The 20,865-nt window shown below is 36.5% G+C and overlaps 1 protein-coding gene across 1 annotated transcript in view; it reads left to right on the forward strand.

Moving 5' to 3' along the window:
* Window positions 1–20,865, forward strand: part of CNGB3 (cyclic nucleotide gated channel subunit beta 3) — a gene marked incomplete at both ends in the record, with an annotated part of 62,500 nt that overhangs the window by 24,784 nt on the left and 16,851 nt on the right. The window contains 7 exons of the mRNA XM_084260589.1: window positions 4,795–4,949; window positions 6,120–6,305; window positions 7,544–7,752; window positions 9,604–9,654; window positions 11,538–11,624; window positions 12,591–12,655; window positions 15,553–15,675. Coding sequence (XP_084116715.1) covers window positions 4,795–4,949; window positions 6,120–6,305; window positions 7,544–7,752; window positions 9,604–9,654; window positions 11,538–11,624; window positions 12,591–12,655; window positions 15,553–15,675 — 876 coding nt within the window. The remainder of the gene's footprint in view (window positions 1–4,794; window positions 4,950–6,119; window positions 6,306–7,543; window positions 7,753–9,603; window positions 9,655–11,537; window positions 11,625–12,590; window positions 12,656–15,552; window positions 15,676–20,865) is intronic.

Consider the following 20,865-nt stretch of genomic DNA (forward strand, 5'->3'; position numbering starts at 1 on the left):
ATATTCAAAACCATAGATAGTAGGACATTAGTAATTGAAAAGGGTTTCCTGTCATGATGCATCCATTCTCCTACATTCTTGGGAATTGCTGCCTACAATAGTTTTCTTGATCTTGGCTAATATAATCTTGAAGTCTGCCTGTCACACTTCTTTCAATTCTACTCACTGAAATACCAGTGAGTAGAGAGAAGGCTGTCTAGAATACCCATCTTTCTTCAGACCTTGACCTCATATTAATTTGTAGTGTTCCTGTTCACATTCATTCTTATTAAAATACTATTCCTTTGCTCATACGCTTCTTTCACCTACATGTTTCTCCACCAAAATTTGAATTCATAGGCAATGATACTCTTTCATACATTTTCCTATCCTTTTTAAAACCAGGTTCCCAATGGCTTTGATCATTCTTAGGTACTTCATACAGTTTCCTATATGAATCCACAGTGTATAGCTAGTCAGTATAGGTCTCACTGTTGGTTTATATACCAATATAAATTATTCCTTCATTGGTAATATGTCAGATGCATTCTAGGATTATATTTGCACCAGTGTTTTTCATAGCCAGGTTAAAGTATGGCTAAACACTGTTGTTTAGTAAAACTCTTGGGTTTTTATCCTTTTGTCACTTGCAATTCATGATTTCACCATTTATTAAAGAAATTCTTACAAATTGTTTATAAATATATGTATACATTACATATCATTAGATATGTTCTCATTTCTATTACTCAGCTTAAATAATTCAATTTTTCCTGTATAGGAATCAGTCCTACTTTTTAATCTTTCAAATCCAATGTCCTATCAAACATCATTAGCATACTACTAGATTTTGTACCAAGAGACAGATAGAGGGTTCTGGTTTCTGTGACATTACCCATACTGAGACTGTCAGCACAAATTGAGCATGTTTTTTGGTCAATACCTTTCATGATGCCTAGAACTACATTATTTTCTCACTGAAATCTTTCTCAGTTATACCATTATGCTTTGTGGACATTTGTATAGTGATGCATGGCCATATCCTTCTGAAAATTGGTAATTTGAATTAGAGATTCTCCATAATTTATTCAAGAGAACAAATTATTTTTTCAATACATGGGTTGTAAATGCAATCATAAATCATAATGGCAATGCTCAATAAAAGCATTGGAAGTTCTATTGCAAGATCAAGAATTTTATTTCCAGGTAGATAGCTGGAAGCTTCTTAAGTGCTTGAAAAAAAAGGGTTATACCTGAAATCAGCAAAACATGGTATAGATTTTTTTTCAGACAGCAGCATACATTTATGAAATACATTTTCTCAGGGGTCACCTGGTAGATAAAGGATGGAGTTGAACTCAAATATTTCACGTTCATGGCCAAAAAGCAAGAAAGAATTAAAGTTTAGATTGCAATTTAGAAAAGGGTGAACTTGATTTATTCTGAAATAAACTACTGCATTTCTTGATCTCTGTTTTTTTTTTAACTCTTAACACATAAAACTTCAAAGCCACAGTATTTAACAGATGTTACGTATGTTAGCACACTCAACACAGTATTTCTGTGGCCTGCTCTTTCAAGGCCATTTTCTTTCACTCTGTTATAGGTGTCTAAATCTTTTTCTCTTAGCATGCGGAGAATTAAGGCACTGTAATTTTATTTATTAAAGAAACAAGTTAAAATCTACAAGTTAAAAAGATAAACCCTACAAAATAAAAACATAAAGCATTATTATTCTTGGTGGTGGTGGTGCAGCTGTTATTATTTTTTACATGTGTTGCTGTTAAATAAAATGCAATTGAGATAATAATAAAAATGTGTGAGTAGTACACAAGTTAAGGTCCTGACTTCATTTCCTAGGCCATGTGAAATTACTACTTCTGCAGGGAATAAACATTTCCACTTCTGCAGGGAATACTCTGTAAAAGACTATATGGTGTAATAAATTTGATCACTCTCTGAAAGTTTTCATACATAGAATAAAACCAAAAAGAACCCAGTATGAATTCAGGACAGCCTGTAATTTTAACTGTGAAGTGAGAATTAATGGAATTATGAATTCATAATGAGGCATTATCTGCTTAACAGAGTGTGTTAAAAATATAAGTCAAAGTAACCTTTCTTACAGCCACAACATCGGAAAGTCTGAGGATTAGCAAACCTGAACCAGAAAACATTGAAATGTAGTGTGATAGACAAACGAAAAGTATTAAATATGGTCTCTTCAAAGAGAATTACCTTAGAAGAGTCTCTGACCTGGAAAATGTCCTCTTGTTCAGGCTGGCTGTCATGTTCTGCTGGCAGCTATGTGCTTATGTATATGAATTTATAAAACATATATTAGTAGAGTTAATCAAAAGTTTACTACATGAAAGAACTTGCACATAGTGAAAGAAACCTAGCAAAACAAAAAAAAAGAGAGGAGAAAAGAAAGGAAAGCACCTCAACTCTGCTGGGAAATGTTCTCGGGCCAGTCAGGAGGTGCTGAGCTAGACCAGTTCCCACCAAGAGTTCCGCATGGGGTGGAAGGCAGCTGCACAGCACCAGCATTATGCATTCATGGCAAAGCATCACCTAATACTAGAGAAAGAGTAAGGTTTGAACAGGCTCCATCATCTGAAGCAAGTCAAAGTGCAGCCCTACACAAAGCAAAATTACAATACACATCTTCAAATCCAAAGTGTTCAATGTAGAGCCTCTGCCATCTGTATTAACCAATGAAAATTTAAGTAAGAAAATAATAGAGGACAAGATCATGCACACCAATGAGAAGTAGGGCAAGGAAAATCAATTTCTCATAAACTGTGGGGCAAATATCTTTAAACGAATTCACATAGTTATTAATCAGTACCAGATACAAAGATAGTTCCTTAGGGCTACACTGCAGTGATAAAGCACCAAGTTTATGATAAAGGAGACCGTAACTTTTATTGGAAGGACGTGAAATAACAAAACCCCACACATCTTATAGCTTATCCTTAGAAAGCACATAGAAGGGGCATTGGCATGACACTTGTGATAAGTGTATTTTACTGTAAGATACCTAAAGCCCTGAGAATATACAGCAACAGCAAAGAGTAAGAATTACTTTAAATTCTTTGCATAGAAGCTGAAAAACTAATTGTGACATGTTAGCTCAAAACAAGAAAGGATTTCATTACACTGCTGATGGCCTGAGCAAAGGGAATATGTGACACAAAAGGAACTGTGATAAGATTACAAAGTATATCAGAACTGCTTGATTAATCTCCTGTCTGGGGAGTTTTAAGAAATAGACACTAAAGAAGTGTTAAATTAGAGGAATGATAACCACATCACTTCCAGGCTTCTGCTGCTCCTGCCTTTAACAGCTTATCATTTCATCCAAGGATTTTATTGTTGAAGGATTTTCAAATCTCTAAGTCGTACTTCCTTGGACACCATGATATGTGTTGTGTCTCCAGAAAACTGTATTTCTCAGAAAGCTACACACATCCCACTCCAACACTCTCCTTTTTTTTAGTTACAGCTCCTTCTGTTAAGTACTTCAAAATAGGTTTAAGGTCCTGAGGAGACACAGTTTTTTGTTCAAAGATCCCTTTGGAGCATTTTTTATTTCTTCCATACTCAAGATGCTGGCATACTGCTTTCCCTCTACTATCTTTGGGTAGGTCTTCTCAAGAATTCGGAAAATTCCAGCATGCCTCACTCTGTCATATCCTTACCTTGCTGTGATATCTGGGACAGAGCTGAAAAAAACTACAAGAAAGAACAGTTCTGTGCTGTATTGATCATAGCTGGCAGGGGTTTGGTATCAAAGTTTGACTTGTGTTGGAAGAGACATCAAGCTGCTCTGTGCCTATCACAGACATTTCCAGCCAGCTCTGACACCAGTGTGTGACACCAACTGAGAAATGCTGAGTCTAGGACACAGAAGAAATCCCATATCCTGGTCTCCACATAGAGGAAGCCCAAATGCATGGCCCAGCTGTGAGTTGGGCAGTACTTCAAAACAGACCCAGTTTGCATAATAAGACATTAGCAAGTAATTGAGGATGAAATTTCAAAAGAGTTGATCCAGAAACACCTTCAGCTAGATTTTCTAATTGACTGTGTAGTATGCAGAGATCCTGTAAAAAGCATTAGTTTCAGTGAAGAATGTGAGTGCAGGTGTTTGCAAATGAACAGTCTTCAGGTTTGAAGAAATGCTGTGAGTGATGGGATATCAGCTCATTGTTCTGCTCCCACTTGGAAAAACATGCATTTATATTTTTTTTAACCTCATATTAGCTGATTTGTGTTACAAAAATGAGATAAAATCACTTTTCTCAATACTAAAAAGCATAAAGTAAGCATAGTCTCTCCTCTCCTACCTTCATATCAGAGTCTTTAAATCAGTTATGTCCTGTCATCATGAGGCTATTACCATACAATAATTAATACATTGTTATGCACAGATGGTAAGAGCATGCCTTGTATCCTAACAAATACACAGGATAAACTCTAGATCTTACATAGCCACGGTAGAACTTGGTGAAAAGCAGCAGTTGGAAGTCATTAGTGTAGTGGGTGATACAGAGCACAGGGTACAGGACCTCCTGTGCCTGAGATATCGTGTTGTCTGCTGCATGTAGCCAGCAATGTTAGGTGCCTTCAGCAGGAAGCATTAGCAGTTTACTTAGGTGTCCACTTACCACGAATTAAGTGATGTGAATAATCACTGTGACCAATAAAGATCCAGTCTTAATGTCTGACTTCTGCTCAGAAGCAGCATTAGCACTGTTACCTTCCATTCATTTCTGGTACATAAAGCTATTTTCCTTTTGTTTTAATTAGCACACAGAAGCCAAAACCTTCAGGTTTCCAAAGAAATGAGTATGCTGATGCCCAGCTTCAAGAGATTGTCCGAAAAATGCGGGAAAGGGCAACAGTCTACAAGGAAAAGCTGAAAGACCCAGTGCTGTCCTCCCCTGAAGGCAGTCCTACAGCATGTAAGTGACTCTAGAAATAGCTGTCTAGAATCACCCCTGTCAAGCAGTTTTATATATTTTTAAATAGTTTCCACATAGGTTTCTTCGTGCAGATTAATCTGAAATACATGAAGAAACATACATATCTTATAAGTAGATATTAGTTGCTCTGAGATTGGATCTGCTGAGTAAAAGTAAATAAAATTTTAGCCATGGCAGCACTCTTCCAGATTTACTGAAGACTTTAAGTACATGTTTCAAATAGAGAAAACTCATTCAAAATTAAACATTTACTTTCGACAAAGTATGAAACATAAACAAGATAGGATATTTTTCCTCTTTAGAGGAGAGTTTGACTCCTGTTTCTTTTTCACAAAGAATTGTGTGGTGATTTTTATATTCTGACATTTTTTTAGAAGCTGTTTATTGCTTACCTGCTTTACAGTAAGCTGGAAAAAAATAGTGACTAAAGTATTATAAACATCTTTTTTTCTCTTTGTAGAACTTAGAATAATTTATTTCCTGAATCCTTATAGATCCAGTTTTCCAGTTTACTGCTAGGAATATATATATTCTACTCAGAGGTAAAGCCACCAGAATTAATGGGACAAATGTGGGGACAAAATTATCCAGCCTAAAGATAGAATCAGGCTCAAAGTAGTGTCACAAGATATTTTTAAGCCTAGAAACATACAAAACCATCAGCTTCCAATTAGTTCCACTTGCTGCATCTTACATATCAGTTCTCGGAGAGGGAAGAAATCAGTTCATGGCACAGCCATCTTTTCTTATCTCTCCCTAATTGCATGCCTTATTTGCAACAGTTGTGTAAAGAGAAATGCCCAATTGTGTAAATGCTAAATTATAAATTATTTATTGTCAGTGTTTTATGGCATTAGCTGTGGGTTCTGTCCAAGGAAATACAGGGGTTTATATATATATGTATATATATGTATATATATATATCACTCTGCAACATGAAGCACTCCGTTCTTGATAGATGTACATATTATATCAGCAGTGACTTTATTATCCAACCTGCCTTCTGATGTATTCAGTATGATAATGAATTGCAGTTTTAGTCACTTCCAAGTGTTTTTAACATGATGAGGTTCTTGTACATGTTAAAACAGGATGTAATAATAGAGTCATTATTAAAATGACACACTTTGTGGCATTCTGTATGGCTAGCACCATCAAAGAAGAAGCCTCCACCTCCACCAAAAGAAGAAAAAAAAGAAGAAAAGAAGGAGGATGCAGAAGTAAAGCCAGAAGAGGAACATTACTGTGATATGCTGTGCTGTAAATTCAAAAAACCTCCACTGAAAAAATATATTGAGTATCTGAAGCTACCTGACAGCATAGACTCATACACAGGTAAATTAAAAGCTGATACTATGGGGTAAAAGCATACTGAAGTGACCTAGTATTACATAGTACCTGTGAGTCACCATACAATCCATGTTCCTGTTTGAAACTGAGAGGGATGCATAGATCCTGCCTTAAAGAACATTTATTCCAAAGAGGGAAAAGAAATGAAAAGTGACAACAGTTGTAAAGATGGTTGCAAAGATAGAATCATAGAATCATTTGGATTGGAAAGGACCTTAAAGCCCATCTATTTCTAACCCCCTGCCATGGGCAGAGACACCCTCCACTAGACCAGGTTGCTGAAAGCCCCATCCAACCTGGCCTTGAACACTTCCAGGGAGGGGGCAGCCACAGCTTCTCTGGGAAACCTGTGCCAGGGCCTCACCACCTTCACAGTGAACAATTTCTTCCTAATATCTAATCTAAAACTACTTCCTTTTAGTTTGAAGCCATTACCTCTTGTGCTCTCCCTACATGCCCTTTTAAACAGTCCCTCTTTAGATTTCTTGTACACCTACTTACATACTGGAAGGCTTCTATAACATCTCCCCAGAGCCTTCTGTTCTCCAGACTGAACAAGCCCAACCCTTGCAGCCTGTCTTCATAGGAGAGGTGCTCCAGCCCTCTGATCATCTTTGTGGCGCTCCTCTGAATTTGCATCAACAGCTCCATGTCTTTCTTGTACTGTGGACCCCAGAGCTGGACGCAGTACTCCAGGTGGGGTTCACATGAGAGCAGAGGGGCAGAATCACCTCCCTTAACATGCTGGTCACACTGGTTTTGATGCAGCCAAGGATATGGTTGGCTTTCTGGGCTGCAAGTGCATATTGCTGTCTTAATGTTGAGCTTACAATATTGTATGCACAAAACTGTTACACAAACCAACCACAATAAAAACCCAAGACTTCTGATTCCTGATCTAGAATTTTTCACATTCAATGGGGATGAATAATTCTTTCATTAGTCATGTCATACACCAGCAGCATGCAAAATCTATCATTTCTTCAAATGCACTAAATTCTATATACTCCCATAAACTCATTTTTTCCCTTTTGCCAATTTTTGCATGGCTCCTAGTTCCAACCTATGTCATTTTTGCAGCCTGTGCTGTCAAAAAAGAGATAATGGTAGGTGTGTCTGGACAGAAATATTCCCAGACACTGCAGTAAATATGCCTAGAAGAATGAGAAAAGGTTGTAGGTTCATGCCTGTAAATTCAATGTTGTTTCTTATTTTTCTTTCAGATCGCCGTTATGTTGCATGGCTCATGCTTGTGACAGTCGCTTATAATTGGAATTGCTGGTTCATTCCCCTTCGCTTTGTGTTTCCATATCAAACCCCGAGTAATACAATCTATTGGTTTACCATAGACATCATCTGTGATATCTGCTACCTGTGTGACTTACTGATTTTCCAGCCCCGAGTGCAATTTTTGAAAGGTGGAGATATAATAGTAAGTATTGTAAGTGGAGATTTCCATGGGTAATTGTGTGTTAAAGTATATTACAGAAATTCCTCCTAATCTGACACTTTTTTTTCCTTCTTTCTCTATGTAATTTTTTTTATTTATCAAAGGATACCTATGTTTTTCTTCACTGACCTTCCATTATCCCATTTTGGAAGAAATATATCAATCTATCATTTTTTAAAAAAATTAAAAAGGCTTTTGAAAGTAACAGTTGAGAGCAGTCAGAACAGGCATAAAGCTCTTTCTCACCAGAAGTAAATCGGTGCAGTTTACCAAAATCAGTGATCATACACATGACTGGATACTCATACACCTATGCATGTGTTTGTACGTTTGTGTGAAACGTTCAGCATTCTATACACCTTGTGCAAGAATCATAGTTGAAGACAGTATATATTGTGCTAGGGTCTGACAGGATATGCATGTTTCGTTACAATTGTGAGATTGTGGGATTTTTTTTCCAAAATCAGAGCAAATCCTTGTAATTCCAGGATGTATTAAAAATAATTTATTTGAGATATCTTATTTTGGGAAAATATGTATTCTACTTTGCTTATTGCCATTATTTTTGTATTATCTTTTCATAGAAAAATTCAAGATAAAACTCTAAGCAAGTATCCAAAAAAAGGCAAAAGTTTGCCCTCGACACATCAAAAGGACATATAGAACATTACATTATCTGTTAAATTGTCTCTAGTTCTTTAGCTTTTTATAGAAGAAAGCCTAATGCTGAAAAATATGAGTTTAGATTGCTTCAGTGTAACACTACTGTGTGCAACAGACAGCAAATTCAAAATACATATCCTCAAATGGAATTGGAACTAGCTTTAGTTCAGTGCTTTTACATAAAATTTTACACATTGTGCATACAAGATATTACTGATACCTTTACAGAGGAATCTCGGATAAAACTGTGCAAATATAGTTTGGATAGATATTAAACACAGTGCAGTGTAATGCATTTTTCCATGCCAAGACATTCAGTAACTGTCAATCCTGCCTAAATCCCACAGAACTCACGTTTTATGAACATGGTTAAAACTCTAAAGTAGGAAGCTTACTTTGTATTTCCCTTGAAGCTGTTTGTACAACTCATAGATTGCAGTGCGTGAAGAGATCATCTACTGCCTGATCTCCTACATTTAGTTTAATGCTTAAGCAGATATTATGAAAAGTTATCATGAAAATAACCTTAAGATTTTAAAGCTATTTTCAAAGTGTCTCTGGTAAATACAGAGCGTATAATAATAGGTACATTTCTTTAGATACTTGTGATTGCTCTTTCCTATTAAGGTATTAGCATCAGTTCCCATGGAGAGCAATTTAAGAATAAATAGCTAATCATTACTAATGAACACAATGTTGATTATTATGATGCTAATAGTGCTAGCATGTTAATGCTATCTTTCAAAGAGCTAATTTTGTACACCATCAGAAGCGTTCTTCACATTTTTCTTGGAACCACTGAAGTCACTGAAGCTTTTGACCCTGAAATTGAAGGGGCTTGAGTCAAGCACCAACTGGCACAGATGTCAAGAGGGAAAATTTGTGGGAAAAATATAACATATTTTGTTAGACCAAGACCCAGACTTGGAAAAAAACAGACAATCTCAAACCTGATTTTTTCAAGTAGGTCTAATAAAATCTGGTCTAATGTAAACTAAAATAAAAATACTACTTCTTTATACAGATATTTCTCCATATGTACATTTAGATCATCGTTAATGTAGCTGCCATTATCCCTAATATCAGAAGATATTACTATCAAGTAGTAGAGGTTCATTCTTGACATTCTGTTCTTGACTATGTCTTTTTCTCCTTTCATTATCACTGTAGTCAGACAGAGTGGAAATGAAGAAATTCTACCACAGCTCTATGAAGTTTTGGGTAAGCAGATCCTGAATTACTGATGTCAATATGTATCTGGCTGTAGGATTTCACAGGATTCTATTTATTCACTGAAAATCACTGTTGGTTTGAGAAGATCATCAGAAAGCATTGACTTGATGGCATGTCAGTGCTCACCAGCTGAAGACGGCCATCTTCACAGTGTTTAACCATAAAACAGAATAATTATAAATTCAACTATAAATATTAATTCTGAATGATAATTAATCAATAAAATAGAATTAATAAAGTTATCTATTAGTGTATTTGTGGGAAGTTATCTCTGCACACACAGAATACCATAATAGTTTGCCAGCAATTCATTAAACAAATTAAAGTCTTGAAGTTAGAGGATAACTCTATTTGGTGAATTCTTATGTGTGGTAATAAATAGGCCATCACTTACATAAATAAACAAAAAACAAAACAAACAAACAAAACCCCTAATTTTTTTATGTATTTGATTTAGGAAAAATGTTCATTTTGCTCCTAAATACTGTTTTTGCCAACAAAGTCTACTGAATTCCTGATACACATAGAGCTCTATGAAGCTCAGACCACATCTCTGAAATCTCAGGGTTTTGTCCTCTACTGTAAATACTTCTCCACCTGGCTTTTTTTCAGAGTTAAATTTGTCTCAGTGTCTGTGGTATCACAATTTATATTCTGGAGGTTAAGCCATCCAAAAGTGCAGGATATGTACACGGTACAAGCACGTGAGTAGGACAGAGGCAAACTTACAGCAAGAGAACCGAGTGGATATGTATGGATTTATTTTAATTAGGTTCACACTTGCACTATGTTTAGTGCACTTGATTTCTGCAGAAACTAATGAGACTTGAGTGTTCTCAACAGATGCAAGATACAGATATGGGAATTTTTCCTACAATTAAGTATTAATTACTATTACTGATTTATTAAAGAACTGACTAAATTTTGTGCACCTCAGACGTGTCTGAAAGAGGGAAAGAGGTCATAAAAGGCTGTTTGTCCTCAATAAATTTTTTTGTTTGCTTTGCATTTTTCACAAATTTCAGGTATTAACTGCACCTTACTTGGTTGGAATAAAATGTCAGTGCTGCAGGCTAGTTGCTGCCAATGCATGTCATGTCTCTCAGGGGAAAGGCTTTTCTGATTACAGTGAGATGAAGCCCTCATTTCCACTTCCCTCTCTTGTTCCTAAATGATATCCATGACATCACATCTCTAAGAAGGCAAAGACAAGTTTGCCACAGCTTTCCTTGTCTCCACAGAATTCTTGGAAATAACAAAGTATGCAGATAAGAGTAATCACACTGTCGATGTATTGCAAGAAGATGTTGAAAATCTTAGTGATATGAGAAGGAGAAGCATCCAAATATAACAAACGACAATATCATTTAAAAAAAGAGCAATAGCGAAACTTAGCATCCTATGATGTATGTGTTGTTTGGAACACATGGCTCCTTCAGGTTGCAAGCAAGGACTCTAATTCACTGTATTCCCCAGACTGCTTTAGGCAGCATGGTTTTAAAAGCCATGGGACTACTAAGAAGTGCTTACAAAGTGCTCTCCGCACCTCCACTCGCTAGCCACATGCCTACCATTTGAGTCTTGTCAGAACTGCAATTGAAATAACAGAATGTATTAGTAAATATCTCAGATACCATTAATAATCCCCATGAAACAGATTAAAATCTCAGGCATGGGGGACTGAAAAGCTGGGCAGAGCTGTTGGAGTTTCCAAAGATAATCTTGCCTGTCAGTACTTTGGAAGTTACAGGTTTAGCATGCTGGCTGTTCAGATACACTCAATCTTGATTCAATCTTAGTAGGTTTTTGACACATAGTAAATGTATTACGATTATTGTGAAGTTTAAATTGACCTTTCTGCTCTTCAACAGCTTGATGTGATATCAGTACTGCCATTTGAAGTTTTATACTTCTTCTTTGGATTTAACCCAGCATTTAGAGCCAATCGGATGCTAAAGGTAAGATCTGTGTTGGTGATGGATGGCCAGCCATCCATAAATGTTTTTAGAACCTAATGAAAAAAAATTGTGGATAATATTTAGGAATATGGAATTTAGAAATTGGAAAATATCTTCAGGACAAGCTACAACATCAGTAAAAAAACTGACAAATACAAGGCTTAATTGAAGAAAATGAAACCCTTATCTTATTTTCCTTCTGACTTTGTTATTTCCTACTTTCCAAAGATGCGTTGTGATTAAGACAGGTTTGTTTCCATGATTTAAATTATATTATTTTAAAATTACCTGTTTATTTCTCAAAGACAAAAACCCCAAAAAATACCCATTAATTAATGGCAATGTATTTTCCCCTCCTGTGGTCAGGTGCTTAAAAGCAAAGGATTGCACAGCATAAACTTTACACAGCATATTTAAGAAGCAAAACCCCACTTTTTTTTTCCAATCTAAAGATATTATACACAGACATTTACCAAGCAAAAACAAAGAAAAAATCTACATGTGGATATCAAGGGCTATCACTAAAGATAAACTGCAAATAATTACATGAGGAAGTCAATACAACATCAGCTGTTACTACATAGTATTATCTAGTATGTGGCTGTTGATACACATGATCACTTACTGGGAATTACTGGATATTTATGTGAGTAATTCTCTCTAATAAAGATGTCCGAGCAATTATATATGCTTGAGGAAGTAGAAGCCATTTATCTGCAGCAGTCTGACCTAAACAGCAATGTTGTTTCTATAACCAGATTAATGGGACACTCTACACCCAAAACAGTGTTTAACTCAATTTTCATCTTTGCTTTGCAGTTCACCTTTTTGTTAAACGTTTAAATGTCAGACTACTGAAAAATCCATTATTTTTAAAATGCGTGTGTGAACTAATGTCTGCACTGTTCCAAAAAGATGTGTGGTGAGGAATAGTGATTGGATGACTTTTATTTGTTTTCCATTCAGCATAACACTTTCTTTGAGTTTAATGATCGCTTGGAAGCTATCCTGGACAAAGCATACATCTACAGGTATGTGCTTATTAAACTCTTGTAGCTTGCAAAGCTTGGCACAGAGTGCATTTCATTTGATTTCATGACTTGTCAGTGAAGCACTGGGTGGAATATGATATATCTTTGACTGTTCAATTTAAGGTTTTTTTTTTAATAACTGTTTTTATTGTAATCATTAAAATAATAAATGTAAAGCATCACTCACAGCTCAGTTCAGCTGGCCTGGTTTGGGTTCACCAAACTGAGGATCCTGACAAAAGTTAACGATCAGAATATCAGAAGTCTCTGATTCGAAGTCTCTGATGAATGAAAGAACTATATAATGGCTTCTTTAGGTTGCTAAGAGCAGTGCCAAATCCTCAGTAGCTGTTTATTTGTACTTAATAAGAGTCATGAGCTTGAGCCTGTGTCAACATTCTCTTCAAATACACTCTCACCGTGAACCTGCCATATACAGAAACTTGATCCTCCACTGCACTGACTAAACTTGGAATAAGAATAAATTCAACACAGATCTTAAATAGTGATTATAACTGTTGTGCGCTGCACTATGTTCTCACCTTCTATAGTGACTAGAATAATACTGGAACCAGCTCAAACAATCCTTGGACATAATTATGGTAAGTTCCATAGTTCCTTCAGTGCTGCTGCTAAGACCCAGTGAACCCATCTATTGTGTCATCATTATTGTCATCTAATGTCCATGTCATCAGCTGTAGTTTATACTGTGCAAATCTTACTCCAACAGTTTTGGGTTTTTTCTGTCCCACTTGTGGGACATGTATTGTTCCTGTGTGCTGCTGCAAAAGAAATAAGAATCTTGTTTCCCATCTTATTCTATTTCGGAAATCATAGAATCATAGAATCATAGGGGTTGGAAGGGACCTCAAGATATCAACAGGTCCAACCTCCCAAATGATTGCATTTAAATGATAGACTTGGTATGTATACATTGCAAATGAGATATTTTATGAGATTTAGAAACTACTTAATGCAAAAAGGAGTTTGAAACACAATCTTTCATACTATCATGTGCCTGCAAAATAAAACAAAACTTAGAAAGTTTTGTTTGAAAGTTCTGCTAAAGTACTTTGAAGATGATGACCTCCACAAAGTTTAATCTTATGTTGCCCTCTCACTTATTGAAGAGTCTTTTGTGTTTTGGTTTGGTTTCTTCATTATTTTTTTTTTTAGTTCTTGTTGGTACAAGAAAAGGCTTGTCTGAATTTCCATAAGACGAAGAAACTGCTTTTCAGTTTCTGAATCACTGTGTCACTATCCTCTCCGATGGCTAATCTCATCAAAAAGAATGAGTTTTCATCTCTCCTGCTTACGTTTTTAACTGTTACTAATGCTGAAAATGTTTAAAAATAATTAATTCCCATATTACTTCCTTTGCTTTGGAGTCATAATTCAATTACTATCCTGTATCTCCTATAATGTTTGCAGTAAGTACAGCAAAATATGAATTTTTTACATAGATGGTTTTGAATGAAGTAATTGGCTTGTATGTAACAGTAAAGTTGTGTAAATATGGCTTTCAAGAAAAAGGAAAGAAATAAGCAAATCCATTTTCACCCAAATAGGCAGCTTTGCAAGGAACAGACATTCACACTACATAAAAGAATTGAAAAGGGAAATTTTAAAATATTTGTGCGTCTTCAATTTCTCTTACTTTGAAGGATGTGGTGTTGATTTGTGTGTCAAAAAAACAGAAAAGGTGCTCATTTAGAAATACTAAGACTCACAGTGCAAGATCTTACTGTCCTGTAAAATGCATAAAGTAGCTGGAACGACAGAGACAGAAACTCTGCAAAGTTGTTCTGCCTTGCTACAGTTTTGTATCATGGTATTGGTTCAGTGCCACAACTGTGTTGCTGTTTATGTCTCTGCTGAACAGAGCTGTCCTGGAAGAATACCAACATTTAAATAGGGAAGTGACATGCATTTGTCAAGATCCTAGAGAAGAGTACACCTAAGTACATTGCTCAAGGGCATGCAAAGGCAAAAGAGGACACGCAGTGCCACCTGAAAAACCAAGGAGTGCACAATACAGAAGCAACTCCAGAGATATTATCTCCTATTAATTTATAGATGTAACTTACTTAGAACTTATTACATTTTCCACACATTTAGTTACTATGCACTGCAAAGAGCATTGAATTGTAGTTGTAGCAGATAAACACATTACACACCAGCCTCCCTGTGTTTAGGCAAGTCCTGCACTTTTCCTGCTTATTTATTCCTCTCCTGTATGAATATTTGAACGGAGAACTAAATCCAGGGGAGCTTTCTTTTATATCCCTATACACTGAACAGAGGATATACAATGAGATCATTATTGTATTAAACAGAAAGCTGCTTGGTGCTTAAGTCGTTCATCATTGGTGTTCTTCAAAGAACTGGCCATAAGCATAAGAAGGGGGATTAGGAATGATATAACTCCTGGTGCAGCCACTAAATCATGCTATTTAGCGGATCTACTGCAGGCTTCCTAGCACAGCTCTTGTAAATCAGTTCATTTCTGACCTCGGACATTTCTTGGCTTTGGTTCACAAGTTTAGAGCCTATCTTGAATAGTTTGGCAAAAACATTAACCCTCTAGCCTCATTAATATAGTTTCAAATTTCTCTAGGTATTCTTAGCCAATTAAAGAAGTGGATTATAAAGTCCTCAGGGAACTGTATTTCAAAAATTACCCTGTGTCAGATATCCTAGGAAAGATATTTACTTGACCTTGGACAAACATGAGAGACAGGTAACTGCCAGCTATTATTTCACAGAGTCAATACAGGTGGGGAACTACTTAGTGGATGCATAATATAAACATAGTTTTGATCCAAAAGAGCATTAGGTTCCATATTAAAAGGAAGAAAAATGTAAGTTGTTTTACAGAAATCTGTTGACTTTTATAGGGTCATTCGAACAACTGGATACTTGCTGTTTATCTTGCACTTAAATGCATGCCTGTACTATTGGGCTTCAGACTATGAAGGACTTGGCAGCACCAGATGGGTGTACGATGGCAATGGAAACATGTAAGTCCTTTTCTCTTGCAAGAGATTTTTGTTGATTTTGCTCCTCCCTGCATCATCCTTCTTTTCCCTTGCCTTTGCTCCCCCTGTATGCCCTTACTTTGCACTCACTTGGATGGTAAACTTTTAGCACTGTGACTGATGATTAGCACCTTTCAATATTAACACATATTTGGAGAGCATGTGCAGTAAATAATCAGTTTACCACTTTCACCTTTTATAGGCTGCTGAGTTAGTGCTAAGCACTAACTTAATTAAACATTTAGAAAGCAAAAAGGGTCATAAATTAAACTTACTGATTGCATATTCACGTGGGAACTGTTAGAAGGATTGCAGAACAATCCCTCCAAGGAATTAGAGACACAGATTTTTTTTTTTCTGCCACAGTACTGTGTCATTAAAATGCAACATTTTAGTTCCTCTAAACACCACGGTGATTAGTCTGAAAAAAATCCACCCACTATCTCTGATCTTTTGAGAAGGTCATGCTTAAACATGTGTCAGAATGTCTCCCACTCCTCTTCCAGTGGGGAGGGCTGGAGATTGGCACAGTTTTCCACAAACTGCTCTGACAGCAATAGGCTGGGTGCCAAATAATGACATTCATTAAGATGATGGATAGGAAGCAAGAGAAAATAGCAAACTCATCATATATTTTGTGTGCAGTTATATAAAATCATATCTAGGGGTTCAGATGTGTGAGTGTTAATTTCTTTCAAAAGCCACAGAAGCTCAATTTTATCATTAATTAAGTTCTTTGCAAAATCACGTATAATATGCTCCTGCTGTCATAAATCACCCTTTAAACAATGTTTCGCATTTCTCTTGGAGACACGTTCCTCTTGCTTGGAATTTTGTCAGACATCACAAGTTTGGTGTGAAGTCACTGTCTTGAAGGGTAAGGAAATAGCTTTTGAGAGCGAAACAGACTTTGTGTAAAGTGGCATTCATTTTTTGTAATTAGAGTTCCCTCAGAAAAATGACATGACTAAAGTTTCCACATGCCACTAAAATACCCGGTTTGACTACTGCAGTCAGACTCGTGGAGCTCAGAGGGACCACTTATGCAAGGGAAGTTGCACCCAGGTATTTATTTGCAGGATCAAGGCATCCAGAAATTTGACAAGAAAAATGCAGAATGAATTTCCGTTATAGCTATTTTTGGTAATGTCATTCTTGGGAATACTCACCTCATAATTAAAATATAAGGTAACTAAGGCTTAGAAACCTGAAAGCACTGAAAGTAGAGCTCTTCCTAAGACTTCAGATTTTTAGTGTTTCTTCAGAGCAGCCCAGAGAACAGGCAAGAAAGTCTTCCTGTTTTTCACGGACAAGAATATTTTACATTTCACTCAGGGAAACAATGATTTGTTAGCTTGATCACAGACCATGCAGTTGTGCCCAGAGGCAATAGTCAGGTTTCTTAATGTTTTGTGATACCTTTTCCATGAGGAGACAAAAACACTCCTCAAATGATGTCACACTGGAATGGCATGGGATTTAGGACAGGATTTTCTAATAAAAAATAAAAATAAACTGATGATTTAAGGTCTGCATTAAGCTGAAATGCTGAAATAAAATACATACTAAAATGTATCCATATAAGCCTTATTAACCTGTTAATCTACCTCATCTTGACATTGGTTAGTGAATGTATAACTTTATTCTTGTGCCTCATCCTGAATTATAAGGTCCTGCATACATGTAAGCCTAGAGAGTATCTCGTGTTGAGCTGCATGTCATAAAGTATAGCTTGGTATCTCACTAACAGCAAATGCTTTCTTTATGGAGTAGACATTGCCTTAGAGAATTGGGAATGGCATATTATCTGATTGCTAAATATTTGGGGATTTTGGACAGAGGGGCATTGTGTGGATGCTAGTTATTATTGGTGATCCAATGTGAATTTAAACATATTGGACAAGATGCTTCTAGGTATATTCATTTATCTGGAAAGCAAGAAAAAATCCCGGAAAAATCTGTCCAAAAAAAGTGACCATAACTGCAGTATATATTATGGCACAGCAGTGCAGATGTAATTTCCTTTCACATAGCAGTTAGGGTTGCCAATATTTGAAGTAAAGTATGCCATTGGTCTCACATAGAATGGGAACACATTCAGAAAGAAATTAAGACAAACATAACTTTCTAGTTAATTAAAAAAAAAAAAGACAATAAGCAATTTGACAAATAAATCAAAATTCGAGTGGTCTCAAATTACACTGACCCAAAGCAAATGATCTGGTACTAATTTAGTGGTATGAATGTTTTATGTAGAATCCCTGCTGTGTCTATAAAATGTAGCTAGTTATGGCCAAAACCAGTTCTTAAAAATGTCAACACTTCCAGGATCTCTTTTTTTTTCCTTTCCAGGCTAAAAAGAATACTCAGACAACAGTTTCTCTCATCAAATGTATTATATATATGTATATGTGTTCCTGAGCAGGCATACTAACTGGTAAACTTCAATTTGGAATTTACAGCTGCACACAGTACTTAAACCACAAGCAAAATTATCAAAGTAGGTCTTTTTGTAAAGTTCTGCTAGCTGTGCTCTTTTCCAGCTTGTGTCCACTCCCTGAAGTGTTAATTTACGTCCAAGAAGATTTGTGGTCTTTTTCATGGCAGCCTTCAATCAAAGCCTTTGACCTGATGTGCAAAAGGCAGTCAACTTTTGCCCCCTGCAATGCATCCAAATTAGCTACATGAGACAGTATCAGGAATAAAACTGCACTTGTGTGCTTGGTGTAATTAGGCCCTCTCTTCTAATGCAGAAGAATAACGCCCCTGATGCGACACCATGGTGTAGACCCCGTGTAAAAACGGCAGCAGGATAGTTAAAAGGTCTCTTAATTATAGCTAGGTGAACAATTTGAACTATGTGTGGTTATTTACCATCTAATTTAACTACTTAAATAAGATATTGGTTTCCCTAATTACTTAGGAAAACCTCTAGAAATTGATTCAAGGCAGGAACACAACGTCATTGTTCTGAACTGTCCCATGGAAGTATCTGTCTCTTTCATCACTGCCTATAATAGTTTACAAGGTCAGGTAGTGATAGGACACGGTGTAATAGCTTTAACTGAAAGCAAGTAGATTTAGATTAGAGAAAATGAAAACATTCCTCCTTGTGAGGGTGGTGAGGCCCTGGCACAGGTTGCCCAGGGAAGCTGTGGCTGCCCCCTCCCTGGCAGTGTCCAAGGCCAGGTTGGATGGGGCTTTGGGAAACTGGGCCTAGAGGAGGATGTCTCTGCCCATGGCAGGGGAGTGGCAACTAGATGATCTTTGAGATCTCTTCCAACCCAAAACATTCTGTGGTTCTACAAGGGAAACTAAAATTATGGAGCTGAAATTCCCATGTAAACCCCACAGGTCCAGAGTAAATTTAGGATAAAACAAATCATTCCATTTGCTCATGATATATTTTGTCTGCTCTTTGCAAGTCATCCACAAGTACCTTGTAAAATCTCCAGCATGTTTATTAATCAAGTCATCTATTTGCACCCTGATGATGTTTCTGTATAGCTTTGCTTGCTTCCTGCTCTTGGTACAGACTCAGTGGGTATCTCGTGCTATCAGCTATACCTTGCACTTGCAATAGGTCTGATGTGTCCACTTGCAGTGCTTGCTCTACAGCGGTAGTTTTGTACCTCCAGACAACTGCTGAAGGCACAGCCCAGCACAAGCACATCAGGCTTTCAGGTCTCCTACTTGCACCCACACTTTCTAGACAAAAGCTTTTGTAATTTACACCATCTTGTTTGAGATCATCACTCCCACAGCCACCTGATGAGTAAGTGACTTAAGAAAAAGGAGTGCAAAGGAGGAGGTCATGACTGTATCATATTATAAGGGCCACTTCTTTACTCTGCTTAAACCTGTCCTGGTTGGAATCTGAAAGGTGTCAAATATGACGGCCCTGAAACAATGCTTCCCTGGGCTAAAATGAATGTGAGAATACCACCTTAAAATCTGATAGCCACATGCACAAAGATTTGATTTACCTGTATTAACCAAAGCCATGTGAGAAGTTTAACATATTCTGAAACGGAATTTTATGAAAAAGGTATTTCTTTTGGTATAACATTACAAGATATCTTACTTGCAATGCTAGGTATGTTTTCATACCTAGGACTTATTTTAGGGAAAAATCCAGTAGCTTGATTGCCTGAAGGATAAACACACTCTTTGTGTTGTGCAGAGGGAAAAGTCCTTTCTTGTCTCATGTTGTTTGCTTCAACAGTAATTTTATAGCAGTCTAGCAAGCCGTATGGTGAGCAACAATGGTTTCCAGACACTTGCTAGTAGGAAGCAGAACTGCTAATACTGTTGAAATAGGAGTCTGTTTTCTCTGGATTTCCTTAAATAAAATTTACAACCTCTTTTCTTCCCTTCTTAGGGGAAAAAAAAATCTACTTTGTATTTCAACTGCGTAACTTTCATTTTAGATTAAAATAAAAACAATAAAATGCATAAACGGAGAAAATATAAAACCTGTGCCTCAGAGATAGTGAATATCATGTGACTGCCAGTAGAAAGTTTCTTTTGATGTAAAATTACAGAATACACTGCATTAACTACATCTGCTAAAAGGGGTGGGCAGACCTGAAAAAAATCTATCACATTTTGGAGATACAATGCTGCAGAGAAGAAAGTGACCCCTAAATCCCTTTAAGGAGCTGCCTTCATTTTTTGTAGACATTCTTAGAATGAAGATTATATTGTCTATCACGGTGGACTTAGCAAGCTTGGCATCCAAGGCCATTGGGAGTGAAGGAGTTTGTTAATTACTTTTGTTTCTTATAGTGACTAGCAGAGAAATAATGTTGATTTTTTTACATTTATATTCATAAATTATACAAGCTTCAAGCACTACAGCATTCTCAGTTATGGCAAATGAATATGATATTAATATACTTTAAATGGTAATTCTCCTCAGACGAGCTAGAGATATCATTTTATGCTTAAATCTGCAGTTCCTCCAAAACAGATCTGAGGCTTTTTCTTACTGTTTGTTTATGCCACAAAAGTCTAAGAGAAAGCTGCCACCAACACATACTTTGCTGGAAGCATGCATAGGTGATGATTTTCTTTGAAACCAAGTGAAAACATTATAGTGGTGTAATCTTGTTAATTTTGCAACCCTGAGAAGGAAAAATGGTATGAGAGCAGATATGCCATGATTTTTTG

The sequence above is a fragment of the Gallinula chloropus genome (genome assembly GCF_964237585.1).
Source record: "Gallinula chloropus genome assembly, chromosome: 2".
In the NCBI taxonomy this organism is placed as follows: Eukaryota; Metazoa; Chordata; class Aves; order Gruiformes; family Rallidae; genus Gallinula; species Gallinula chloropus.